General features: G+C 44.6%; 1 protein-coding gene across 1 annotated transcript in view; it reads right to left on the bottom strand.

Annotated features, from left to right (window-relative positions):
• Window positions 1-10711: 10711 nt before the first annotated feature.
• LOC122564143 (cytochrome P450 2D15-like) overlaps window positions 10712-26758 on the bottom strand; it is a 17402-nt gene continuing 1355 nt past the window's right edge. The window contains exons 2-9 of the mRNA XM_043718770.1: window positions 25041-25209; window positions 23696-23848; window positions 21609-21769; window positions 17850-18023; window positions 16455-16596; window positions 14153-14340; window positions 13026-13167; window positions 10712-12207 (exon numbers count right to left, since the gene is read on the bottom strand). Coding sequence (XP_043574705.1) covers window positions 12026-12207; window positions 13026-13167; window positions 14153-14340; window positions 16455-16596; window positions 17850-18023; window positions 21609-21769; window positions 23696-23848; window positions 25041-25209 — 1311 coding nt within the window. The 3' untranslated portion in view covers window positions 10712-12025. The remainder of the gene's footprint in view (window positions 12208-13025; window positions 13168-14152; window positions 14341-16454; window positions 16597-17849; window positions 18024-21608; window positions 21770-23695; window positions 23849-25040; window positions 25210-26758) is intronic.

Raw genomic sequence — 26758 nt, 5'->3', positions numbered from 1 at the left:
CCAGGAATTATCCTGGTGAATCTCCTCTGCAACCTCTCCAATATAATCACAACCTCCCTATATGTGGTGACCAGAACTGCACGCAGTACTCCAGCTGTGGCCTCACCAAAGTTCTGCATAGCTTCATCACAACCTCCTTGCACTTTTAATCTATACAGCAACTGATAAAGGCAAGTGTACCACATGCCTTCTTAACTTGCCTATTAATCTGCCATACACCTTCAGGGATCTGTGGACAAGCATCCCATGATCCCTGTAGTTCTCTGAACTTCCTTGTGTCCTGCCATTCATTGAGTATTTCCTTGTCGTGTTTTTTAACTTCCAAACAGTTCCTCCCAGGAAAAGGAAATAGTTCTGAAAGATTAGAAAATGAGTTATCTTAGTGTAAGGATTTTAGTTTGAAAGTTTCAGATCAGGAGTGTTTGTTTAGAACACTGAAGGGCTTATTCAACACCAAGAAAGTCTAAGCTCAGTCATGTGAATACTTAAGGAAGAAGCTATCAAACTCTTGAGGAATTGAAAGCAACAGTTAAGTTAAAGTGGAGGTATTTCGAAAAGGAAATTCTGTCTGGCGTTTGAGTAAAGGGATGCTGTTGGAATAGGTGGGATTGCATTTTAAGAGTGTGTTTCAAAATCTTTGAAATTGTGGGAATATGTAAATAATTTGATATTCTATTTTGTCTTCTTTTGAGTAATAAACTTCTGTTTCATTTTTAAAAATAACTGCAGCATTGTGTGTTTGAGTTTCAGTGAAAGACCACCTTATTAAATAAAACTAAAACAACATATGATCTATTACAGCAGATTTCAGACTAGGTGTCTGACTTGTCCAGTAACAACAGCCGGGATCCCACCAGATGTAACGATAAAATCAGAGACTGAAATGTGCAAACATAGAATTAGGAGCAGACGTGACCATTCAGCTTCTCCAGCCTGCTCCACCATTCAGTAAAATCTTGGCTGCTTTGTTTGTGTTTCAAATTCCACATTTCCACCTATCCAACCCTAATTCCCCTTCCTAATAAGCATCTGCCTTGAAAATATTGAATGATCCTGCTTCCATTGCTCTCTGAGGCAGAGTTGTGGAGTCACTCAGAGAGAGAACATTTCTCCTCATCCCTGTCCTGAAAGGGCGACATTAATTTATAAAAAATACCCTTAGTCCTGGACTTACCCACAAGAGGGAACATCCTTTCCACATGCACGTTATACACTCAGTTCAAGTCACCACTCACTTTTCTAAATGCTGGTGAAAACAAGCCCAATTTGTCCAAACTATCCTTTGAAAACAATGTACTCATTCCAGATGTCAATCTAATAAACGTCCCCTGAACCCACATTTACAGTCTTCCTTAATAAGGAGACCAAAACTGGACACAGTGTCCAAGATGTGGTCTTCGAGGAGAAAGTGAGGTCTGCAGACGCTGGAGATCAAAGCTGAAACTTTATTGCTGGAACAGCACAGCAGGTCAGGCAGCATCTAGGGAACAGAAGATTCGACGTTTCGGGCACATGCCCTTCTTCAGGATGTGGTCTCCCTAATGCTCTGCATAACTAAAGCGTAACTGAAGTCCTCAGCTATATGTTTAATCCCTCTCAAATAATGACAGCATTCCATTAACCTTCTTGGTTATATGCACAGTATTAACTTTTTGTGACCCATCCACCAGATCTCTGTACAACTTGGAATTTGGCAGCCATTCTTCATTTATGTTTTGCTCCACTTATATTCTTCCTGGGAAAGTGACCAACTTCACAATTTTCCACATTCTAATCTGTGATAACCCATGGCTAAGGGGGAATTGCTAATTAATCTCCCTCTGCAGCTCATTGAGTATATGTTCCCTTGGTAACAGGCCATCTCTTGAGCCCTGTATAAAGCAGACTCAGGGATGGGTCTGCAGAACAGTCTGTCCTGGGAAGGGACTAGCCCATGCTGAGGGATGGGGACAGGGGCGGGGCCAGGACGAGTATGCTGCAGCCTGGATGAAGAACTTGGAGAGGTTGGGGCCTGGAGTCCAGAACCACACAGTGAGTGGAGCCTGGAAAGGTGTGTTGCTACTGCAGCTGCATACCAGGTTGGTGTTGCTGCCTGGACCTCACAGAGATTGTAGCTGTTGCTGTCTGTACCTGATAGAGTTGTAGCCATTGCTGTATGGACCTCATGGAGACTGTAGCTGTGGCTGTCTGGACCTCACACAGACTGTAGCTGTGACTGTCTGAACCTCTCAGAGGCCGTAGCTGTTGCTGTCTGTACCTGATAGATACTGTAGCTGTTGCTGTCTGGACCTGATAGATACTGTAGCTGTTGCTGTCTGGACCTCACACTGACTGTAGTTGTCGCAGTCTGGAGCCCATGAACTCTATAGCTGTTGCTGCCTGGGACTCAGAGACCGAAACTGTCTGTGTCTCGTTGCTTTGTCTGGGACACACTTTCTTTTCTCTTCACAAAGGATGGGCGTGGTATTTTCCAAAATGATGACCTCAACATCGGAGTCACTGGCGGAACCCAGCATACCTACACTAGGGTAACTGCTGCTGCTTCAGTGCCAGCTCTGGCCACATCACCCTCAGGCTATTGACAAAGAGTTTGTTGGTTAAAAGCTATGTGCACCTAGAAATTGCTGGTGTTGTCGGTCCATCAACCATTGTTGCTAGCTCAAATGTACAGGAAAGCCGTTTCTTCTCTTCAGTCTGAGCAGACGGTGATGCTGGCCAGAGAGAAGGACTCTCTGTGGGTGGGATCTCCCTGCCTGTGGATCCCTTGGAGATCAGGCACAGAGGCTGATGATCACCAATGTTGCCAGCAAAGTGCTCCCCCCTGACCCGTGGCAGCTGAGGGAGGTGAGGTCAAGGATAACACCCATTCCCGCTCACATTGAAAGATAGCAGCCTCTGACATGACTACCTCTCCTGATCAAGATTAGAGTGCAAATGTCATTTATTGTATCTGTTGCTCCGAATACAATCTCCTTTACAATGGGGAGACTGGATGCCTTTTCGCAGAGCTCTTTAGGGAACTGCTCCAGGACACCCGCACCAATCAACCCCACCGCCCCGTGGCCCAACATTTCAACTCCCCCTGCCCCCCCCCCATTCTGCCAAGGACATGCAGGTCCTGGCCCTTCTCCATCACCACTCCCTCACCACCCGACGCCTGGTGGAAGAATGCCTCATCTTCCACCTCGGAACCTTCCAACCCCAGGGCATTAATGTGGACTTCACCAGTTTCTTCATTTCCCCTCCCCCCACCTTACCCCAGTTCCAACCTTCCAGCTCAGCACTGTCCCCATGACTGGCTCTATCTACCAATCTCCCTTCCCACCTATCCGCTCCACCCTCCTCTCTGACCTATCACCTCCATTAACATATTGCACTCTTAGCTACCTTATCACCAGCCCCACACCCCTCCCATTTATCTCTCCATCCTGGAGGCTTCTAGCCTCATTCCTGATTTAAGGACTTTTGCCTGAAATGTCAATTTTCCTGCTCCTCGGATGCTGCCTGACCTGCTGTGCTTTTCCAGCAGCACTCTAATCTTGATTCTGATCTCCAGCATCTGCAATCCTCACTTTCACCTTCTACTCCTGGTGCCAGGTCTTCATCAGCGTGGCCCGGGAGGAGAAGACAGAAGGAGCCTTCACTGTGCTCCACCAGGGAGTGACCTACCACGCCTAGACAGTGGATGACATGCAGTATGACCTTCACAAGCAGGTGGTGCACTTTCAAAGGAATTGCCCTGTATGTAAGGCCACCATCGCCACTTCACCATGCCTGCCTCCTCCTCCAGAAGGTAATGGCTGGAGCTTTACAAACAGGGCCTGAGTCAGAGGTCGCTGTCACCACAGCTTCTGGCAGGGTGTCTGGGTGGAAAAAAGGCACTTCAGAAATTGTAGTACCTGGAGGAGTGGCTCCAGGACATGTCCCCTCGCTCCAGAGCCAATCGCATTATCCCCAAGCTCAAAGTCCTGTCTGGCTCAACCCAGCACAAAAATGCCCCAGTGGCCATGCCTGTGTCACCCCAGTGTGGTGATCCTGAGACAGGTCTTTATCACATCAGCACAGGTGCCCCAAGTCAGGGCCAGAGTCGAGGGTAATGACCCGAAGGATGGTTTCACTGGCGGTAATGATCTTGGGGCTGGTATCATTGCCTGTAATGATCCTGGAGGTAGTGTCACTGGCAGTAATGATCTTGGGTGTGGTGTCACTGGAGGATAGAGCTGGCTGGAACTGGCAGACTACCCCCAACTGTTTTGATGGGGGAGGAGTCGGTGTGGGAGGACACGTGCTCAGAGAAGGGAGGGGTCTTGGTGGAAGGCACTGGGGATGATGTGGAATCAGTCTCCAATGAGGATATGGATTCAAGTGAGCAATTGTGGGAGTTTCTGAGGAGAAATCTCAGTCAGCGGGACAGACTCCAACTGGCTATGGGTCCCTGGAATCCGGTCAAGCTGGTCTTCTGGTTGGCCCCCCGCATGGCCCCAAATGACCAACATCAAGGCAGGGCGATCTTTGGGGAGCTCCTGAGGCCGTTGAGTGCCACATACTGAAGAGAAGGTACGCAGTACTGCTGACCTCCACATCAACCACAGCAGGAAGTCACAACGCAGATTCTAGAATATCTCAGTTCTCCAGGACGGTAGAATGCTTCCTGCGATGAAGGACTCAGAGGACTGGTCTGTTGAGTGCCTTCCTGTCCCTTGATCAGGAGAAGGTATTTGACAGAATTGATCATGAAGATCTGCTCAGGACTCTGTGAGAATTTAGGTTAGGAGTACAGTTCATCACCTGGAGTCTGTTCATCATTGTGGAGTGTCTGATTAAAGTGACCAGATCTCTGGCAGGACTGGACAGGGCTGGTCTGAGTGCTATCTTACAGGGCATGAGTGCTGGCTATAAACCAGCTGGTTCCTATGATCTCCTCCCCATTTTGACCCAGAGAACTACGGTTCACTTCTTCTGGGACACAAAGATGCACTGTGCTGTGGCACAGGTTCTGAGTCTCCCTATTGAGGAGGGCAACCAGTTGCTGGTGTGCCTCCACACTGAAGTGGTTACTTTCTGTTTCCAGACCTTGCAGCGATACCTTTACGTTGAGCCACCTGCTAGGTGGTGTGCCATAGCGACATTTTTTTCTGCCAGGTGCGCGGCTTCAGTACGACACACAGCTCTTGTTCATTGACTACAAGGGTTTGCAGGTCAACCTCAAGATGCTCCTGTCTTTTACCAGGATCTGATCAATGCCTGGGACATGGATGACTTGCACTGGGCCTTCCCTCCTGGTGAAGTAACAGCTAATGTGAAAGAGCCACTGCTCAGGAATTGCCTGTTCGAATGGCTGATGATAGGTAGGGCCATGGCTGTGCGGGAGACCAGTTTTGGAGATGCGCTGGGTAGGGGAAGCCGGAACTGGGAGCTGGGTTATAAAGGCCTAGTCTAGGTGTTCCCGCAGGAATTGAAAACTGTGGCGCTGGAAAAGCACAGATGGTCAGGCAGCATACGAGGAGCAGGAGAGTCGACGTTGCAAGAGTCGACTCTGATCTCCAGCATATTCAATCCTCACTTTCTCAGGAATTGGCTAGCAAGGTGGAGATAAATGTCCAGCTTGTTACAGATTCCACCCGTTGCCTGTTAAACTGCGGTGCTCAGATGCAACATTGTTTACCAGGGTTGGAGGATGTTCAGGTATGCGGTGGGATCCTGTCTGCGTGTACCCCTGCTCTGACAGAATTTCACATTAGCCCCAAGATCCTGTACCTCCATCAGGAACCTCCGCCCCACAACCTGTGCCGCCATCTTATTATGTGTACTGTCCTTTCACCTTATGAAGAGGTGTTGCTGCACCATCCACTTCATCTCTCACATCCACAACCAGACACACCTTGGTGCGCTTATTTACCAACGGAGAGTGGGGATCCACAGTGAAGGACTTTCCATGCGGGAGTCCTCCCTCTTTCCCTTGGGGACCTGAGGTGGAGGGTGTTACACACTGCAGTCCCATATAACTGGCAGTTCACTGACTCCCATCCCAACTGCTTATTTTGTAGTACTCTGGAGTCCATGGACCACGTATATGGTTGTGGGCATTGGCACTTCCTTTTCACTTATTTGAGAAATCTTTTGATGTGTTTTTGGTTGCAATTCAGCCCATTCTTTGGTCACCTGATGTAAAGAAGTGCAGGCAGATTGGAGAATCTCTTCATGGGTCTGCTCCTGGGCCTGCAGCTGGCTATAAACAGCTCCAGACAGTGAGCCTTGAAGGAAGTCATCTCTACTGACTGCTTGCCCCTTGTCCACAGTTACATTTGGGTCCAAGTGTCCTTGGAGGGGGAGAATACGGTATCCATTAATGCCTTTAGATTTGGATATCGTTCCTTCCAGCTGTCCCTACATACTGCCCCCCGCCACCTTAGTTAGCTTTGCCCATAATGGGCTTTGCTTGGAAATACTCAATTGGCTACATGGGTGTTTTTGCTAGCAGTGGTTATTACTGAGAAATTGTGGTTTCAGTAATAACCACTTTCAAAGCAAAGTCATGGTGATTTGGTGATGGGGAAAAAAGTTCAGTTGTGTGTATGAGCACTTCTGGATATGAAAAGATCCACCAACCTTTGGTGGTTTTCATTGCTTTTAACAGGCTTTGCATGCAAATATCTGATTAGCTACACGGGTGATTTACTGGTTGTTGATAATAGAGAAAGAAATACCAGAGTGATGGGGAAAACAAAATGTTCAGTTGTGTGTGATTAAGCTTCTGGAGAGAAGGAAAAACAAAGGAAGAACTAAAGCAGATGCAGAAAAGAGTCTGCGGAACTGTCTGCTGTGGGATGGGACTAGCCTTCTTACTCCAGGAGTAGTGACCCCATTGTTCAGTAATAAACCAGGTTCCAATTGGGCTTCCTGTGTATTTGCAGTGACAATAAATAACAGTTTTTTCCTGTCGCTGGAGAACTTGATGTGATTCATCAAGTTTATCAGTAACATAGGAACCTGGGAAACAGGAGCAGTAGCTGGCATTTAGCCCTTAGAGCCTGCCACGTCATTCATCGTGATCATGGCTGAATCAGTCCCCTCTTCTAGCTTTCTTCCCATAATCCTTTGATCCCTTTTAGCCCAAATATGATATCTGACTCTTTCTTGAAAACGTTCAATGGTTTGACCTTGACTGCTTTCTGTGGCAGAGAATTTGAAAGCTCACCACTTTCTGAGCGAAGAAATGTCACCTCATCTCAGTCCAAAGTGGCCTACCTACCTTGATTCACTGATTCAATCAACAAGCACATCAACCTGGACCCAATATACCGGCCACTGCAGCGGACAGCTGGAACTGACAACCGGAAGTGGCAGATACAAATCACTATAAATGCTGGAGGAAACATCACTGAAGCGCTTCACAGGAGCTCCCAAGCACTGAGGATGTCACCTAGATAGGGGACGAAACATCTGCAACACAAATTCCCAGCTCGACGAACAGAACCACAACAACGAGCACCCGAGCTACTAATCTTCGCACAAACTTTGAACTACCTTGTTATGCTTAAACTGTGACCCTTGGTTCTGGACTCCCCAGTCATCGGGAACATCTTTATCCTGCCCAGTCCTGTTAGAATTTTATAGGTTTCTATGAGAGCGCCCCACCTCATTTTTCTAAATTATAGTGAATACAGTCCTAACCAACCTAGTCTCTCTTCATGTCAGGTAGCTGCAGGGTCAAGAAATAAAGAGGCTATGGAGGGAACAATAAATAAAACTTGTCCTAACTTTATATGATTGATTTATTTTTATAATTTACACATTTTACTGTGTTTTCATAAATAAATGTAACAATAAGTTACTACTACGACAACTTTAGCAGGTATGTAAGCCATATCCATCCCATTCTTCTAATAGTTACATTGTTCAAGGTGCTGAGAACATCAAAGGGTAATTAAACCTCAACAACTTACAGTTGTCTTCTGCCATTTTCCATAATGTCGACTAGGATCATAATTTTCTACCTGATTTTTCTTTCTTATAAAGTTTCAGAGTCATACAGCATGGAAACAGACCCTTCGGTCCAACCAGTCCATGCTGACCATAATGCCAAACTAAACTAGATCCACCTGCCTGTTCCTGTCCCACTTCCCTCCAAATCTTTTCTATTCATATTATTATCTAAGTGTCTTTTAAATGTTGTAACTGTGCCCAAAACCCACCAGTTCCTCAGAAAGTTTATTCCATACATGAACCACTTTTTGTGTAAAGCATTAGCCCCTCATGTCTTTTGTAAATATCTCTCCTCTCACCTTAAAAATTTTCTCCCGGTCTTGAAATCTCCCATCCTAGGCAAATAACTTCTACCATTAACCCTAACTTTCATGATTTTATAAACCTCTATAAGGTCACCTCTAAACCTCCTACACTCCAGTGAAAAAAGTCCAAGCATATCAAGCCTTTCTTTATAACTTAGACCTTCCATAACCAGCAACATCCTGGTATACCTTTTCTGAACCCTCTCTAGCTTAATAATATTCTTCCAATAACAGGGAAACCAGAACTGGACACAGTAATCCAGAGGGGCCTCACCAATGTCATGTACAACTTCAACATAACGTCCAACACCTACACTCAAAGGTCTGAGCAATGAAGGCAAGCATGCAAAATGCTTTTTTAACCTCCCGTCTATATGTGACACAAATGTCAAAGAATCATGTACCTGAAATCCTGGATCCCTCTGTCCTACAACACTACCTAAGACTTACCATTACTTGTATAAGTCCTGCCCCTGTATGCTGTACCAAAATGCAATATCTTGCATTTATCCATCTTCCACTTTTAAACAACCATCCCTGCTATTTGGGTGAAGGTGTTAAATTGGAGGAAGGCAAACTACAACAATATTAAGCAGGAACTGGAGAATTTTGATTTGAAGTGGCTGTTTGAGGGGAAATCCACATCAGACGTGGGTGTACCTCAAATGGCAGTTGATAAGAATTCAGGAGTGGCATGTTCCTGTGAGAACGAAGAATAGTTATGACAAGTTATGTGAACCTTGAATGACTAGGGATATTATGACCCTACTCATAAAGATAAAGGAAGCATATGTAAGGTCTAGGAGGATGGGAACTGATGAAGCCCTTGAAGTATATGAGAAAAGTAGGAAAAAATACTTAAACCAGGAGTTAAAAGGGCTAAGAAGGGGTCAGGAAAGATAATTAGCAAACAGAATTAAAGAGCATCTTAAGGCTTTTCATACATATATAAAAAGCAAGAGGGTAGCCAGGGAAAGGGTTGGCCTACTCAAGGACAAAGGAGGGAATCTATGTGTGGAGCCAGAGAAGTGATTGAGGTCCTAAACACATACTCTGTGTTGGTATTCATCAGAGAGAATGAATTGGTGGAGAATAATCTCGGGGAAGAGTGTGTTGAATTTCTAAACCAAGTTGCTATTAAAAAAGAAGAGGTGTTGTGTGTCTTAAAATGTATTAAGGTAGATAGGGCCCTTGGTTCTGTTGGGAACTATCCCAGAATATTGTGGGAGGCGAGAGAACAAATTGCTGGAGCATTGACAAATATCTTTGTTTCCTGTTTGGCCACGGGTGAAGTCGCAGAGGACTGGAGATTAGCCAATGTTGTCCTGTTCTTTAAGAAGGGTAACAGGGATAACCAAGGAAATTCCAGGTCTGTGAGGCTTGTGTTGGTAGTAGGGAAATTATTGGAAAAGATTCTCAGGGACAAGATATATTAGCGATAGTATAGTTTTGTGCGGCGGAGATTATGCCTCACTAACTTGATCGCGTTTTTTGAGGAGATGATGTTGTCTACATGGACTTCAGCAGAGCTTTTGATAAGGTCCCTCATGGCACACTGGTACGACAGGTATCAGGGTGAGCTGGCAAGATGGATACAAAACTGGCTTAGTCCTAGGACACAGAGCATGGCAGTATAAGGATACTTTTCAGAATGGAGGGTTATGACTAATGGTGTTCTATAGGGATCAGGCATATGGAGGAAAACATAGCTGGTCTAATTAGTAACTTTGCAGACAATACAAAGATTGGTGGCATTGCAAATAGTGTGGAGGATTGTCAGAGGATACAACAGGATATAGATGAGTTGGAGGAAATGGGCAGAAAAATGGCAGATGACATTTAATCCAGGCAAATGTGAGTGATGAATTTTGGAGCTCAAGTACAGGTGGAAATTATACGGTGAATGGCAGAACACTTAGAAATATTGATATGCAGAGGGATCTGGTGTGCAGGTCCACAGATCACTGAAGATGGCAGTGCAGGTAGACAAGATAGTAAAAAAGGCCTATGGCATGCTTGCCTTCATTAGAAAGGGCATTGAATATAAGGAAAGGAAAGTTATGTTGCAGTTTTCTAGATCTTTAGTTAGGCCACACTTGAACAATACTGGTCACCACACTACCAGAAAGATGTGGATGCTTTGGAGAGGGTACAGAAAAGATTTACCTGGAATTTGCCTGGTATGGGGGAATTTTGGCTATGAAGAAAAGTTGGATAGACTGGGGTTGTTTTCACTGGAATGTAGGAGATTGATGTGCAATCTGAAAGAAACTTAAAAGATTGTGAATGGCATGAATAAACTGGGAAGTATGAGGTACAGGGTGGGGGGTGGGGGGGGAGGAGTTTAAAAGAGATGTGCGAGGCATGTTTTTCACACAAAGGGGTGAGTGCCTGGATGCAGTGCCAGAGGAAGTGGTGGAAGCAGACGCAATAGCAGCATTCAATAAACACCTGGACTAATACATGAATAGGAAGGGAATAGAGGAATACGGATCCAGTAAGTGTAAACAGTTTTAGTATCGAAGAGCAAAATGTGTCAGCGCAGGCTTAGAGGGCTGAAGGGCCTGTTCCTGTGATGTATTGTTCTTTGTACTATGATCTATGCTTGGAAACTAGTTTATGTATGAATGAACTGGAACTAATCTTTGCAGACTTATTTATTTACAGAGTTACACATTACAAATACATACCCCTTAACCACAACAGCCACAGTATCAACCAGCGTCTGTAGGGGTTAAATGAATGGCAAGTCAATGCATAACACCTTCATACAATTAAACAGAATTAATTTGCAACTAACAGTCTGGAGTGGAGTTAGTGAAACATTGAAGGATTTGCTAGCCCTAACATTAATTTTGTTTTAACCTGGGCCTCTTGGTCCAGGGATATGGACACCCATACTGTTGTTGAATACAATTCTGACGCTGGAGATGGCCCACAGTATTTCAAGATTGACCCAGTTTCACATTGGGTAGATATGGACTATGTGGTCATTACTCAACTCACTTGTCATGCTATATGACAAAATGGTGAGTTTCCTCAGTGTGAAGATGGGCTTTTGCCTCAGTTAGGACGATGCAGTCTTCAGTCCTACCGACACTGTCACTGGCAAATGCATCTGCTACAGATAGATTGGTGAGGACGAGTTCAAGTAGGATATTCCCTCTTTTCCTTTCACACTTGGCACAAGCCTAGTCTGGCAGATGTGTCTCTCTGGGTCAGTTGTGGTGCTACCCACCAAGCCTACTCTTGGTGGTGGACAATGAGGGCCCCCTATCCCCAAGCAGAGATTGTTCTGTGCCCTTGCTGCCTTCATTGCTTCTTCCCAGTGATGGTCATCATGGTAGAGCACTGATTCATCAATAGAGGAAGCAGTTAAGTAGAATGATCAGCAGGGATGTTCTTTGTCTCAATATCACAAGACATCATAGGGCTTGAAATCATACCTTCAAAACAGTAATTGGGATATCTAGATTCCTACAGCAGTAACTCTGTTATCATTCTCCACTTTCTGGTAGGTGGGTCTTGTCTGGATCAGAATTTAGGTCACGGAAAACAAGGGCCCATGCTCCAGTTCAGAAAAGAAACGCTGCTGTTTAAGCTGCACTTTGTAACTAGATACATCTGTTTGATTTTCTGTTCTGTGCGAAATTCTATCAGTGAAGAGATCAGTTTGAAATTAAAGAAGGTGTGTGACTCCTCACTGCTGCTGAAGCTCCCCCACCCCACACAGCTTATCTGAGTTTAATGCACAGATGATAAGGACCTGGAATGCGAGAGATTCCAAATTTGGATTCTGCATAACTTGGTCTTGGCTCATATTCTGGGAGATGGAATGTGAACTGTTGCAGCATGGAAGTGAAGAATAGGAAGAGTTCAGTCTTTGCCAGCTGTTCCCCCAGGCACACACGGCGACCTGCACAAAGAGGTGCAAAGAACGGTCAAGTCGGAAGGTCACTGTGGGGTCACACTGATTAAACAACGAATGGTCATTATCTTAAATACCCGAAGTCCCACTGATAGCACTCCAGCCCATCTACACTCAATGAATCAGTTCCAAAACTTTTCAAACTCAAGTTTATTTTATGCTTCCACTGTATATAGAAGCTGCTGGCAATGCCAACATTTGTTGCCATGTCTGATTGTCTTTGTGAAGGTGTTGCAGAGCCAAAACTGCTGCAGTCCACAAGACAACCCTTCTAGAATGGTCCAAAAAACCGAGTGCCTTACAATGCCATCTCAGACAGCAGTTAGGCATTCAGCAATTTGCTGTAGGATTTGAATGTCGGACTGACCAGGAAAGATAGGCAAATTTCCCTCCCTAAAGAATGTTCCTTTTTACAACAATTTTCGTGGTCATGATATTAGCTTTTAATTCCATATTTTGTGCATTGAAATCAAATTCCACCAGGTGTAGTGATGGGAGTTGGTGGCATATCCCCAGAGTGTTAGCATGGACCTCTCAATTATTTACCAGGATCAATACTATGACATTACCACCTCCCTTAATACTCTTTCATTTTACTTTACTCAATCAATATAAAATTAATTATTTCAAAACTGTGTTGACTATAAAGTGCTTTGAAGGTAAATTTTAATCTAGATTGTGATTAATGAGATTTTATGAGATCAAGGAGGAAAATAAGACCCTGAACCCAAATTAAGCTGATCATCATTACAAATTTGCAGCTGTGTATTTCAGTACGGTTAATGCTTCCTCGAATTGTACGTTACCTGCAGAGAATGGGATGAAGGCTTCTGGTTTCACAAAGCTCCCCTCTGAGTTGAGGAAGTGACCTGGATTAAACTGGTGTGGAGTCGACCAAACATTCTCATCAAACAAGGCGGAGGACAGATTTGGGATGATTGTTGTTCCCTACATCATTAAAATAGAGACACGTGAGTCAAGAATATGGTTGTATCACCCATCAGAGCAATAAGGGGGAGGCCATCATAGTGGGGGGATGGAAGGAAGATAGCGACCTGTCCAGGTTAAGGAAATTATTCCGAATCACAGACATTTGTCTTTGTTGTCATAGACAGAAATGCTTTCAGACCACGCTCCAGGATCAACACCAATAATAGGTTTCTGAATATTCAGAAATATCCTTCCTGCTCAACAGACACAGAAATACTACACCTCCCACAGAAGCACTATATCGACACCAGGTACCACTCTGGCCATTCTATGCTACACTCCCAAGACCGACACACCCTTTTGAAAGCACAGTACCCATGTCAGGAACTACTCACAGTTATAAATGGCTAGTTATCCTTTCATCATTGATAGGGTTAAGTTGGAGTTAGGGATGTTCGCTCTGTTCAGTTGCCATTATGACCCCTCAGATATACAGCAGAAAGACTTGGATGACATGTAGGCTTGGGCTGCTCAGTGACAAGTAACAATCCCACCATGCAAGTGCAAGATAATGAATATCTCCAGCACGAGAAAGTCTGACCATCCCCTCTTGACATGGTGCCATTACCACCACTTTAGACCCTCACCAACCACACCCCAGTGGTTACCATTATCTAAGAACTGAACCAATCCTCTCATATCTCATGACTACCTCAACGCCTGACTGCCCAAAGCCTGCCCACCATCTACAAGGCACAATTGAGGAGTGTGGTGGAGCACACCCCACTTGCTGCTCCAACAACAGTCAAGAAGCTTGATGCCATCCAGGACAAAGCAGCCAGCTTAAATGATTTACCTGATTAACCACGCTAGAGTCTATTGTCAATACATAGGGGATCCAGTAAGATACCATCTACAAGACATAACAGTTTGCCAAGATTTCTTCGAGCAATCTAAAACATATTCCATGAGACCTGCATGTCCAAAAGTATGCAATCCATACCTTAGGGATAGTGTAGCCCATGACCTCTGTATCTCTGTATGTTTGATGAGGAAGTGAAATGGGTGCAATATTTCCCGCCCGTTGGGTTTCATGGATAACAGCATTAGTGTACGGCATTTCCTCACGGTCTTCCACCCTTGGCATTCTCTCCTTGCCAATTACTCTGTCAATCTCCTCCTGGACTTTAGCTACAGAAACAGAACAAGTTTTGCAGCTTCATTGAAATAAAAAAGGGATTTATTTATCAGCATTTACAACATCAAATGTACAAGGAGCTTTAATGTCAAGAAAGTACTTCATGATGTGAACACAGTCAAGGTGAAGGAAGCACACAGTTCTGTGTGTACAACAAGGTCACAAGGCACATATATCATCTGTTTTAGTGAATGGAAACCTGACGTTTGAACATCTCTCATCTTAAACATTTTTGGCCAATTGCATCATCAGCTTATTTATTTCAATTTAAATCACCTCTGACTCTAAACTCCAAAGGATAGTACGGCTAGAAAACGAAGAGCCCAGAGATCTCAGAAGCTTGTGCAGCTTGAGGAGATTACAAGGATGGACAATATCATGAAGGGATTTTAAAAACAAGGATAAACATTTAAAATCTGAGGCACTGCATAATCTGCAGCCATGCCGATCAGCCAGCACATAGGTAATGATAACTGGAATTTAGTGCAAGTCAGGAAAGGGTAGAAGAGTTTTGGATGATCTCATATTTAAAGAGGGTTCCTAGGGGAGAAAGTGAGGACTGCAGATGCTGGAGATCAGTTTCGAGAATGTGGTGCTGGAAAAGCACAGCAGGTCAGGCAGCATCCAAGGAGCAGGAGAATCGGCATTTCGGGCACAAGCCCGTCATCAGGAATGATCAGGTTCTACTCCTGATAGCCAGTTCATGAAGCAAGAAATCCAAGCCAGCTTCCGTTGGAATTTATTTATTCACAGCATGAGACCTTACAAGTACCCAGCTCCTGACTCCCTTTAACTCGGGGTGGTACATACAGCCACAGTGCTGTTTGGGAGGCGGTTCCAGTGACAGTGAAGGAATGGTCCTTCACAGGGATTCATTTTCGATTCCATCCTCAGGCGACTATGTTCTAGTTTCCTCCACAGTCCAGTGATGTGCAGGCTAGGCGGGTCAGCCATGGCAAATGCAAGGTTACAGGGACAGGGTGTTGACCTGGGTGGGATGCTGTTTGGGAGAGTTGGTCAGATTAGATTACTTACAGTGTAGAAACAGGCCCTTCAGCCCAACAAGTCCACACCGCCCTGCCGAAGCGCAACCCACCCATACCCCTACATTTACCCCTTACCTAACACTACGGGCAATTTAGCATGGCCAATTCACCTGACCTGCACATCTTTGGACTGTGGGAGGAAACCGGAGCACCCGGAGGAAACCCACGCAGACACGGGGAGAATGTGCAAACTCCACACAGTCAGTCGCATGAGTCGGGAATTGAACCCGGGAATTGAACCCGGGTCACTTTCTGGTCAATGATAACCACAAGGATGTTGATAGTTAGTCTGAGAGAAAAATGGAGAATTAAAATGACATGTCACCACAACACAGGATCATACTTTCATAGTGAATAGAACAGTTCTACAACGTGGACCCTCAAACAATATCAGGTTAAAGAAGACCACATTGTGAGCAGCAAATAGAATAGACCAGATCGAGTGAAGTACTTGCAAGTCTCTGCTTCACCCTGGAAGGAGTGCTTGGCACCTCAGACAATGAGGAGGGGAGAAGTAAAGCACTGGACATTACACCTCATGTATTTGCTCAAAACCTGGAGGCCAAAATAGAAACGTTAAAGGCTGAATGGGAAATGGAAGTGAATTTTGATTTCCACTCTGAATGATTGTGATCTGGAACACTCGCAGGCTCAGCCAGCAACTCCAACACCCAAGTGAAAAAAAACACTTTGCCCAAGATTATTTATGGAAGCTGATTCCATAAATAATTCCAAAATAGACTGAGAGGGGTACTTCAGTAAGAAAAAAACTACGCAGTTACAAATAAAATGTACCTTCTGCTCCACTTTAAAGAATCCAGCGCAGTCACCACAGACTGAATGGTTTCTCCTGGTTGAATGGTTTCTATGATTCTACAATGCTATGGAACAAATACATCCAAATCCACTAAAACTGTTCTCCTTCTGCATCATTTATTACTGGTTCTCTCCTCCCTCAAGCCTCCCCCTCGGTTCCCATTGGAATCTCTGTTCTGCTCACTCCCACAGTCCAGGATGGTAACCATGGTCCTGTCAGGTATATAAGGTCCATCTGTACTTACACTGCATGTCTGGATGTTGCATCATAAAAAGCAGACCCCAGAGCAGAGTGGTGGACGTGGTCTCAGTCCCAGCTGCAAAGAGATCTAAAACAGTCCCCAACAAATTGGTTTCCTGGAAACTTGATTGTGGGACGTGTTTCATCTGAAAGCAAGTTACAAAAAGGATCAGTAATTAAGGAATGGAACCATAGGAATAAGAGAATACAATATGAGTCCTGTCAGACCACCCTGGCAGTGCTAATTCCTTGTTAGAAAGATCCAGCTAATTCCACTCCCTTTGTAATTGACCCTGAAGCCATGGGAAACGGTGTTTCCATTCTCAATCTATCCAATCCCTTCGTGATCTTTGAATACCTCCATCAAATCAATTTACAAATGTTCCATGTTTAAATTTTGTGAATTTGATTATGACTGATACTCACTTGGTTAGTTAAGCTTGTGTGTCAACTCATACAGAATTAAACAAAGCTCTTGAAAGATCTGGATGCTGAAGCTGGAAGCGTGGAGCAGACACCTTAAAGCACAATGAATAAATCCTGTTGCACATATAGAAGCTAGCGTATAAACCCAAGGTATTAGAATTACAGATCAATGAGTCCCATTCACCTGGTCTCTCCAAATGGCCCTATAAATTTTACTTATTCAATTTCCTTTTGAAAGTTTAAAGCCAGACAACTTTGTTGTATAGTATTTACAAAATGCTGCCAAGACAAACATTTATTTCTCAGCCCTAAAGTCCAAATATGTGCAGATTAGATAGATTGACCATGCTAAATTGCCCATAGTTCCAGAGATGTGCAGGCTCGGTGGATTAGCCATGGGAAGTGCAGGGTATCGGGGTGGGTCTGGGTGGGCTGCTCTTCAGAAGGTCGGCGTGGACTCGATGGGCCGAATGGCCTGCTTCTACACTGTAGGAATTCTATGAAATGCCCTCCTTAACAGTCGGGTCTATATAATTAGTAAGAGTTAGGATATCACATATGAACTATTGATTTTCAAACTCCATCATCCAATTTATTTTGCACTGAAATAGTATTCAAAGTATCAAAAGCATGGACTTAAAATGGTTAGAAACACCATATCAAACACAAGCAAGGCCAAGCTTCATGAAACCAATTAAGCAAGAGACTGCTGAACTGGAACTAATGTTTTATTTGACAGAGACAAAACAGCTTCTTGGGGAGGGAATAACTGTTGATTATCAAAAGATTATCAGAGGAGAGCAGAAAATATCTTCAACAGAGGGAAAAGGAGGCCAAAAATCAAATGCGAAGACTTTAATGCCCAGTTACCTTCTCTTTTCCCTGCTAAGAAGGGATTAAATAGCTCCACAGAAAGTAAAGTTAGACCGTCCCCATGACACCGTCTGGAATAGGCCCAGTTTCCATCTCCTACCTTCTCCTGCTCTGTTAAGAAAGCATCGATGAAGTCCCTGGGCTCATTTGGATCCCATTGTTTTTTATGTTCCATGACTTTCTCCCGAACAAACTCAACAGCTTTATTTTGATTTTCAAATATTTTATTGTGTGGACCTGGGAAGTGACGAATAAAGGGGAACGTATTCAACAACTGCAAAACAAAACAGAGTTTGAAATGAAACATATATTCTTTCACAAAAAGAATTCCTTCTGATTTTGTTGGAAATAGTCCCAGAGAAATTCATCTCAATATATTCATGGAGATAATGGTGACATTTTACCATTTCTAAAGCCACTGATGTATCTAACAGGAGACTGATACCTTCTATATCTGCATGGACTATTCCACTATTTCACCCCAAGGAAAATTGGCAACAGTAAGAAAGAAGGGTCTTTTCGACAGAATATCTCCTATCTCTAAGTTAATCACTTGACTACTTTATCACAAACTTAACACCACCTCCAAACGGACCCCACCACCAGGGATATATTTCCCTCCCCTCCCCTATCAGCGTTCCGAAAAGACCACTCCCTCCGTGACTCCCTCGTCAGGTCCACACCCCCCACCAACCCAACCTCCACTCCAGGCACCTTCCCCTGCAACTGCAAGAAATGCAAAACTTGCGCTCACACCTCCCCCCTTACTTCCCTCCAAGGCCCGCCGGAGTGGGGTGGGGGCGGAGAGGTCAGGAAGATGATTGCAGGTTAGGAAGGCGGTGCTGAGTTCGAGGGATTTGACTGAGACAAGGTGGGGGGAGGGGAAATGAGGAAACTGGAGAAATCTGAGTTCATCCCTTGTGGTTGGAGGGTTCCTAGGCGGAAGATGAGGCGCTCTTCCTCCAACCGTCATGTCACCTATCGCATTTCCAACGCCCCTCCCCCAAGTCCCTCCTCCCTACCTTTTATCTTAGCCTGCTGGGCACACTTTCCTCATTCCTGAAGAAGGGCTTATGCCCGAAACGTCGATTCTCCTGTTCCTTGGATGCTGCCTGACCTGCTGCGTTTTTCCAGCAACACATTTTTAGCTCTATTCTCCAGCATCTGCACTCCTCACTTTCTCTTCCTACTTTATCACAAAGAAAACTAGAAGCATTTTTAAAAAAGTATCTTGCAGTTTGTTGCGATTTCTTCAAGTTGAGAACAGTAATAATGGTTTCCTCTGTGACTCTGTCAACTCCTGTTATAGATGGTAGTGTATTCAATGTCCAATTACCCTATAGTGCAGCTTGACCCTAACCAATCAGGTTAGGGTCTTTGTTTGAAACTAATCCACTCTCCCACTTTACTTGACCCAGTGGGAAGACGGTGAGGTTACCTTTTCAGGTCCAAGTCTGCCCTCTGGAGCATCAGTTCATGACAACCCTGGGACAGCAGTTTACACCGCCCCCTACTGAGCACAAATAAAATGAACTGCAAGCAGTGATCAGATCATCATCTAACACAGCACAGGAATAGTAAAGTCCCACATCAGATGTGAGGAAAGCTGAAGCTTGTTGTATGCTCCTTAAATTTGCCATTGAATGAAACTTACATCTGGAATTTCCAGAGAAGAAGGACAACTAGAGAGGTAATGTCAGTCTCAGTGTTCAACCGTGTGTTCGCCGACATCTAAATGGCTCATTCGATTTGTGGTGGTGCAGGCCATAAACACAACCAATTTTCACTCAGGTAAATCTGTCTTTAATGAGGACACTTGTGGTCACTTCATTGAGTTAATGGTAGCTAATGAAAAATAGGTAGGAAGACAAGTTTTGAAGATACAAAGATGTCACTGATGAAGAAAGATAGATTGAATGAGTGGGCAAATATCTGGCAAATGGAGTATAATGTGGGAAAACATGAAATTTTTCACTTTGGCAGGAAGAATAAAAAGCAGAGTGCTACTGAAATGAAAAACAACTGTAAAATGCTACAGCTCTTCTGGTGCACGAGTCACAAAAACATTTGAATGATTCAAGAAGGATAATGAGGTGCTACCCTTCATTATCAGAAAACTAAACAGGAGAGTAAGTATGTTATGTCTCAGTTATACAGAGCATTGATGAGACTACATCTTAAATTCTGTGTGCAGTTTTAGTTTTCTTATTTAATGAAAGATGTAAATGCATTGAAGGTGATTCAGAAGCAGTTTACAATATTGATACTTAGACTGAGTGGGCTATCTAATGAGGAAGGGTTGGATGGGCTGAGTTTGTTTCCACCGGAGTTTAGAAAAGTGAGGACTGACTTGAATAAGATTCTGAATGGACAACACATTCAACCATCCCCAACATGCACCACCACAAGAATGTGGATCATTGCAACCTGGAGAGGGACGCCTTTCAGGAGTGCAGGTGGGCAAGTGGTGGGTGTGTTGGATAAATGAGGGAGGGGCAATGAGGCGGATAGAGTGACTGTATTAGCTATATATGATTCAACACAAATATACAACTTGGGGTCAGAGGTAGGCTGTTTGGCCCCTTGAGTTTAGATCAGAGTGATGCTGGAAAAGCACAGCAGGTCAGGCAGCATCAGAGGAGCAGGATAATCGATGTTTCGGGTAAAAGCCCTTCATCAGGAATAGAGGCAGGAAACCTCCAGGGTGGAGAGATAAATGGGGGGTGGGGGGGGTGGTGGTGCTGGGGAGAAGGTAGCAAAGAGTATAATAGGTGAATCGGGGTGGGGATGAAGGTGATAGGTCAGAGGGGAGTGTCAGTCACCTCCTCCCCCCCCCCCCACACCTCCTGCTGCATGCTCCACCAATCGCCAAAGGTTGCTATCTATCTCTCTAATTGTTAGCGGGGTAGACAGGAATGTGAATCTGACGCCAACATCAGATCATCTTATTGAATGGTGGAGCAGGCCCCAGCTGCCTCGGAACACTTAAACCCCAGGGCATCAATGTGGACTTCACCAGTTTCCTCATTTCCCCTCCCCCCACCTTACCTCAGTTCCAACCTTCCAGCTCAGCACCGTCCTCATGTCCTGTCCTACCTGCCAATCTCCCTCCCTATCTATCCGCTCCACCCTCCCCTCTGACCTATCACCTCCATCCCCATCCCCATTCACCTACTGTACTCTTTGCTACCTTCCCCCACCCTCCCCTCTGACCTATCACCTTCCAAGGAAACTTTTATCTTGGTATTCAAAATGTTCCCCAGCCAAAGTCTTCTCATACTGGGCCTAGCCTTGAGAAGACAGAAGACTTTGAAATCTGGACTTTTTCCTTGTCTTTTGGATAAGGACTTAAAGATGTAGATGTTTTTCTTTGCCTTTTGGCCTTGTTTCTTTTTTTAATTCTGATTTTGTATTTTAAAGTGGCAGCATAGGATAGCGACTTTGTACACCTTTCAGTACTCCTGTACTTGAGTACACATGACAATAAAATCTAATTCTAAAACTTCAAAATTCTAAGATTGGGAGTCCCACACAGATTATTGTCTGACTGGTGTCAGCGAAAGGGACATATCAACTTAGTTTGAAAGAATGTGGAAAGGGAAGGAAAGGTCCAGTCTTTATGGTCTACTCTGGGACCAAGAACAGTGGGAAGAGAGGGTAAGAGATCCTGTTTAACAGACCGCCAGAACTAATGGGTAAATTAAAGAACGGATTGTAAAGGGTTATAATCTGTTGTAAGGCCTACACAGTTGAAGAATGTAGCTCAACATTGTCTTATATCATTTGAGACTGACACAGATATTTAGAACTCTACAATACTCAGTCGTTTACTTATTAATTACCTCATTAATGGCCTTACCTCAGCCCAAACACCAGTTTCCAATTCAAAACTTTCTTCAGTTATCTCTAGAAATCCAAGGAAACTTTTATCTTGGTATTCAAAACGTTCCCCAAAAACAATTGAACAGATAATATTGGAGACTGCACACATTACAATGAAATGTGGATCAAAAGGAAGTCCTGAATAAAAGACAATGAATTATAATATTTTTCAGAGAAATGATCCAAATAATAAGACTTTGAATCTCTTACAAATTGAAATGAGAAATTTGGCAGCATGTTGAATTTTCATTTCTGATCTATGTAAACCTAGCCATCGGGTTTGAGATAATTGAGGAATGATGGCTGTATCATTGGACTACAGACCAAGCTTAATGTCCAAGAGGGCTTCAGATGATTCTTTAAATAGAAGCAATATTCAGCTTTATGGGAAAATGGCAGGAGAATGGATCTGAGTCATGATGCTCACTCAGAGAACCAGTGAAGACATGGTAGGCTGAATGGCTGTAATAAACCTATGATTCTTTTTCCCCTTAATGGGGCAATAAGGGTCTTTCTTTCATTGAACCAGTCAACAAAACAAATTCTTCCACAGAAACATTGTCAGCTTCCCATGTTCCACCAACCATCATTCTAGCTTATGCACTCCCACCTCCTGATATCCAAATGCATACCAAGTCCCTTCATCTATATGCTACTTTACCTTAGACCTCCAATGCCTCAATGTCAAAATTCTTCGCCATGTTTTCATCCCTCCATAGCCTTGCCTATCCCGGTGTCTGGAAACTCCTCCAGCAGAATCCCTTGGGGGGAATGTGTTCCTCCAACCCTAGCCTGAGATACATCTCCTCATTTCCTGCATTCCACTACTGACATCTGTGCCTTCAGAAGTCTAAAGTCTCATGACACCACATTATAGTCCAACAGGTTTATTTGAAATCACAAGCTTTTGGAGCACTACTCCTTCATCAGGTGACTTTGTACATCCCGTCCAATACCTGCACCTCCACATTCATAAGTCTAGATCCCAAGGCAATGTCTAATTTCCCTTTGGTGTGGAAATGTACAACTGTAGAAAATTCCTCCAAACACTCGAGAAATACTTTCTCCATCTTTGCCCTTTACACTATATTTGAATGACTATAGTCACCCATTATATTACTCAATGGCTCGTTCACTTGTAATCCCCTTGCAAATGTCTTCCTTTGCATCGTTTGCAGGTAGTCTAAGATCTATATCAAGCAACATAATTGCACCTTCTTTTGATCCTGAGTCTTGCCAAATGTGTTCTGTACTGATCCCACTCAGACTACCTCTCTTTCTAGGATTGCAATACTCAACTTAATCAATGCTGCCACCCCTCCTCTTGTCCTGCCTTTCCTGAATGCCTTCATTAGCTAAGTGTCAGTGATCATGACAGCTTCTTATTTCCACCAGTCATTATACCCACACTCCATATATTTGATTATATAGATTACCTGCTTACCCCAATTTAGAAGTTGTTATTTTCCCTCTTACTGACGAGAAATTTTTATTTATTCACAGGACGTTTGTGTCAGCTGTAATGTCAACATTTAATACCGTTGCCAGTTACCTCATTCAAACTCTGCTATCTGGGCAGTATATTTACAGTCAATGCAATTAAACAAGGGACTTCCAGTATTTTAACCAGGGAAGGAGCTGTGATATACCTCCAAGTCTGGATGGTGTGTGACTTGGAGGAAATTTTGCAGGAGGAGGTATTCCTTTGTGCCTGCTGCCTCTTAATCTTTTAGAGGGTAGAGGTTGAGCACTTGAAGTGGTGCTGTTGAAAGAGCCTTGGCGAGGTGCTGCAGTGTGTCTTGTAAATGGCACACCCAGGTGGCCCTGAGTGTCGGTGGCAGAAGGACTGTTTGATGAATTGATGGATGGATTCAGTCAAGGGGTCTTAAATGATATGGCGTTCCTGAGTATTGCTGGAACTGCACCAATCCAGGCAAGTGAGTGATCCATCACGTACACTTGGACCTTGTAGATAATGGACAGGCTTTGAGGAGATAGTAATTGAGTGAAACCAGTCTCAGTGAATACAACATAAAACCAGTAAGCTCCTTGGAATCTGCTCACCTTTTGTATTTTCAAATTCTTTGGTTAAACATCCAGCCTCTTCCATGATTCGCATCTCCAGAGATTTCTTCCCCAGCCCAAAGTTCCTCAGCGTTGAAAGTGAGAACCTTCTCTGCTCTTTCCACCAAGGGCCATATTTTGCAAAGACTATACCTGCAGGGGTTTAACAGAAACAGAGGGTGGAATCTTATAGGAGTCTGATCAATGTGAGCTGTGAGAGAGTCAGGTGACAACTGCAGTGAGACCCATCTCGACATTGGGATCATCTTATTTCGCCTTTTCATGAGTGGTGTGGTGAGAATCTCACTGGTCAGTGTTGAGATACCAATTGACTGGCATTAATACTTGTTATTGCATGACCTACCTCATTAATATTTAGCCTGCTATCTTACTGAACTCACCAAACAAGCTCAATATTAAGAAAACTCAACAAGGAAACCAGAGCAGCTATCAGGTGGACACAGCTCATAACCTGCCCTGAATGACCTCCACATTTCCCACAACCAAATTGCAGCTCAGGGCATGATCGACCATCCGGGCACTTTCACTGACAGTAAGTCTGGGAGCACAGACTTACATTGAAGGGCGTATCAGCAACCATCATTGAAAGGCAGCAGTGCAGAGATGGGCAGCCATCTCACAGACTGGAACAGGCTGCATTTCACGGCCGCTTGGATGCTCTCTTAGCACCCACTCACTCAGCACCTACCTCACCACACAGCCCAGCCACCCGTTGCATGGAGACTGTAGATAGGCTTGGGTGTGGTTCCATCTTTAGCACTGCCCTGTCTCCTTGTGTAGAGGGGGCACCTAGATGGCATCCCTCCTCCTGTCCCCTTCCCTGTCCACCATGCTTTTGGTCCTCAGGACCAATGGATGGGGAAATGGAGTGCATGTCCAACAGATGCTGAGGGTACTGGTCCTGTCTCTTGAGGCTTTGCTGAACCTGTATAAAACAGTTCAAACCAACTGTTTTGATGTGAGTGGGAGGTTTGTGAGGGTTTTGTAGGGGATAATAGGGGCAAAAACAGGAAAAGTAGCCCCTTTGATTGACACCACATCCGCAAGCTTCTACTCCGTTCACCACCCAAACATCAGTAGTAGCAGCGTGTACTATGGTGGGAACAAATCATCCTCAACCGCACAATGAGATCTGTTCTCTCAGTTTCCACAAAATACCCTGCAGGCTGATAAGATGATGGAATCTTGATTACCCATCGTTTCTAATTGATTGCAATTTGACTCAGAGGTAAAACCACAAAGGGAAGACATTCAGGCCAAACAATAACCAACCCAAACAGAACCTGGTTGCTGAGACTGTATCTGAACCCTGCAAAATAGTTACCTTCTACCATATGTTTAGTGAAATCTTCATAAATTGCTAAGTGTGGCCGATCGGCAAAATCTTCTGATTTCTTCACCAGTGCCTCATTCAGGGCTTCATAGCCATTCAGTATCACTGTGTTAGTCCATCCAAATTGCACACTCACCACGTCGCCATATTTCTTCCACAGCTTAAAAGTAAAGCAGAGAATTAAATGGGGAAAAGTGCAAGTTTACTATTTTAGTTACAAGATTCATCAGACAGACCTGAGCCATTGGAATCACTCAGTTGGGAGTTGTTCTGTACTCCTGAACTAGTTAGTGCTGGGCTCCTAATATATGGAGATGGTATACAAGGGTGAACTGTTTTCCTGCAAAGTTAAAAATCACACAACACCAGGTTATAGTCCAACAGGTTTATTTGGAAGCACTAGCTTTCGGAGCACTGCTTTTTCATCAGGTGGTTGTGGAGCTCCGAAAGCTAGTGTTTCCAATTAAACCTGTTGGACTATAACCTGGTGTTGTGTGATTTTTAACTTTGCAGGAAAACAGTTCACCCTTGTATACCATCTCCATCTATTAGGTTGGAGCCCAGCACTAACTGGTTCAGGAGTACAGAACAACTCCCAAACTGAGTGACTCCAATGGCTCAGGTCTGTCTGATGAATCTTGTAACTAAAATAGCACAACAGGTCAGGCAGCATCCGAGGAGCAGGAGAATCGAAGTTTTGGACAAGAGTCCTTTGTCAGGAATGAGGCTTGTGAGCCAAGGGGGTGAAGAGATAAATGGGAGGGGGGGGGAGGCTGGGCTGGGGGAAGGTAGCTGAGAGTGCAATAGGTGGATGGAGGTGGGGGTAATGGTGATAGGTTGGAGAGGAAAGTGGAGCAGATAGGTGGGAAGGAAGATGGACAGGTAGGACAGGCCATGTAGGTGGTGCCATGTTGGAAGGTTGGAACTGGGATAAGGTGGGAGGAGGGGAAATGAAGAAACTAGTGAAGTCCACATTGATGCCCTGGGGTTGGAGGGTCCCAAGGCGGAAGATAACACGTTCTTCCTCCAGGCATCGGCTGGTTAGGGAGTGGCGATGAAGGAGGCCCAGGACCTGAATGTCCTCGGCAGAGTGGCAGGGGGAGTTGAAGTGTTTGGTCATGGGATGGTGGGATTGGTTGGTGCGGGTGTCCCGGAGATGTTCTCTGAAGTGCTGTGCAAGAGGCGTCCTGTCTCCCTAACGTAGAGGAGGTCGCTTCAGGAGCAACGGATACAGTAAACGACATGTGTGGAAGTGCAGGTAAAACTCTGTTGGATGTGGAAGTCTCCTTTGGGGCCTTGGATGATGGTGAGGGAGGAGGTGTGGGCACAGGTTTTGCAATTCCTGTGGTGGCAGGGGGTGCAGGTTTCGCAATACCTGCACTTCCACACGTCATTTATTGTATTCGTTGCTCCCAATGCTGTCTCCTTTACATTGGGGAGACAAGGTGCCTACTTGAAGGCATTTCAGAGATCATTCTGGGACACCCGCACCAACCAACTCCACCGCCCTGTCGCCAAACACTTCAATTCTGTCAAGGAAATGCAGGTCCTGGGCCTCCTCTATCGCCACACCCTCACCACCCGATGCCTGGAGGAAGAATGTCACAAATTCCGCCTTGGAACCCTCCAACTCCATGGCATCAATGTGGCTTTCACCAGTTTCCTAATTTCCCCTCCCCCCACCTTATCCCAGTTCCACCCTTCCAACA

Source organism: Chiloscyllium plagiosum, chromosome 28 (assembly GCF_004010195.1).
Source record: "Chiloscyllium plagiosum isolate BGI_BamShark_2017 chromosome 28, ASM401019v2, whole genome shotgun sequence".
In the NCBI taxonomy this organism is placed as follows: Eukaryota; Metazoa; Chordata; class Chondrichthyes; order Orectolobiformes; family Hemiscylliidae; genus Chiloscyllium; species Chiloscyllium plagiosum.
The sequence above is the reverse complement of the archived record's forward strand: the minus strand, read 5'-3'. Positions and strand labels throughout refer to the sequence as shown.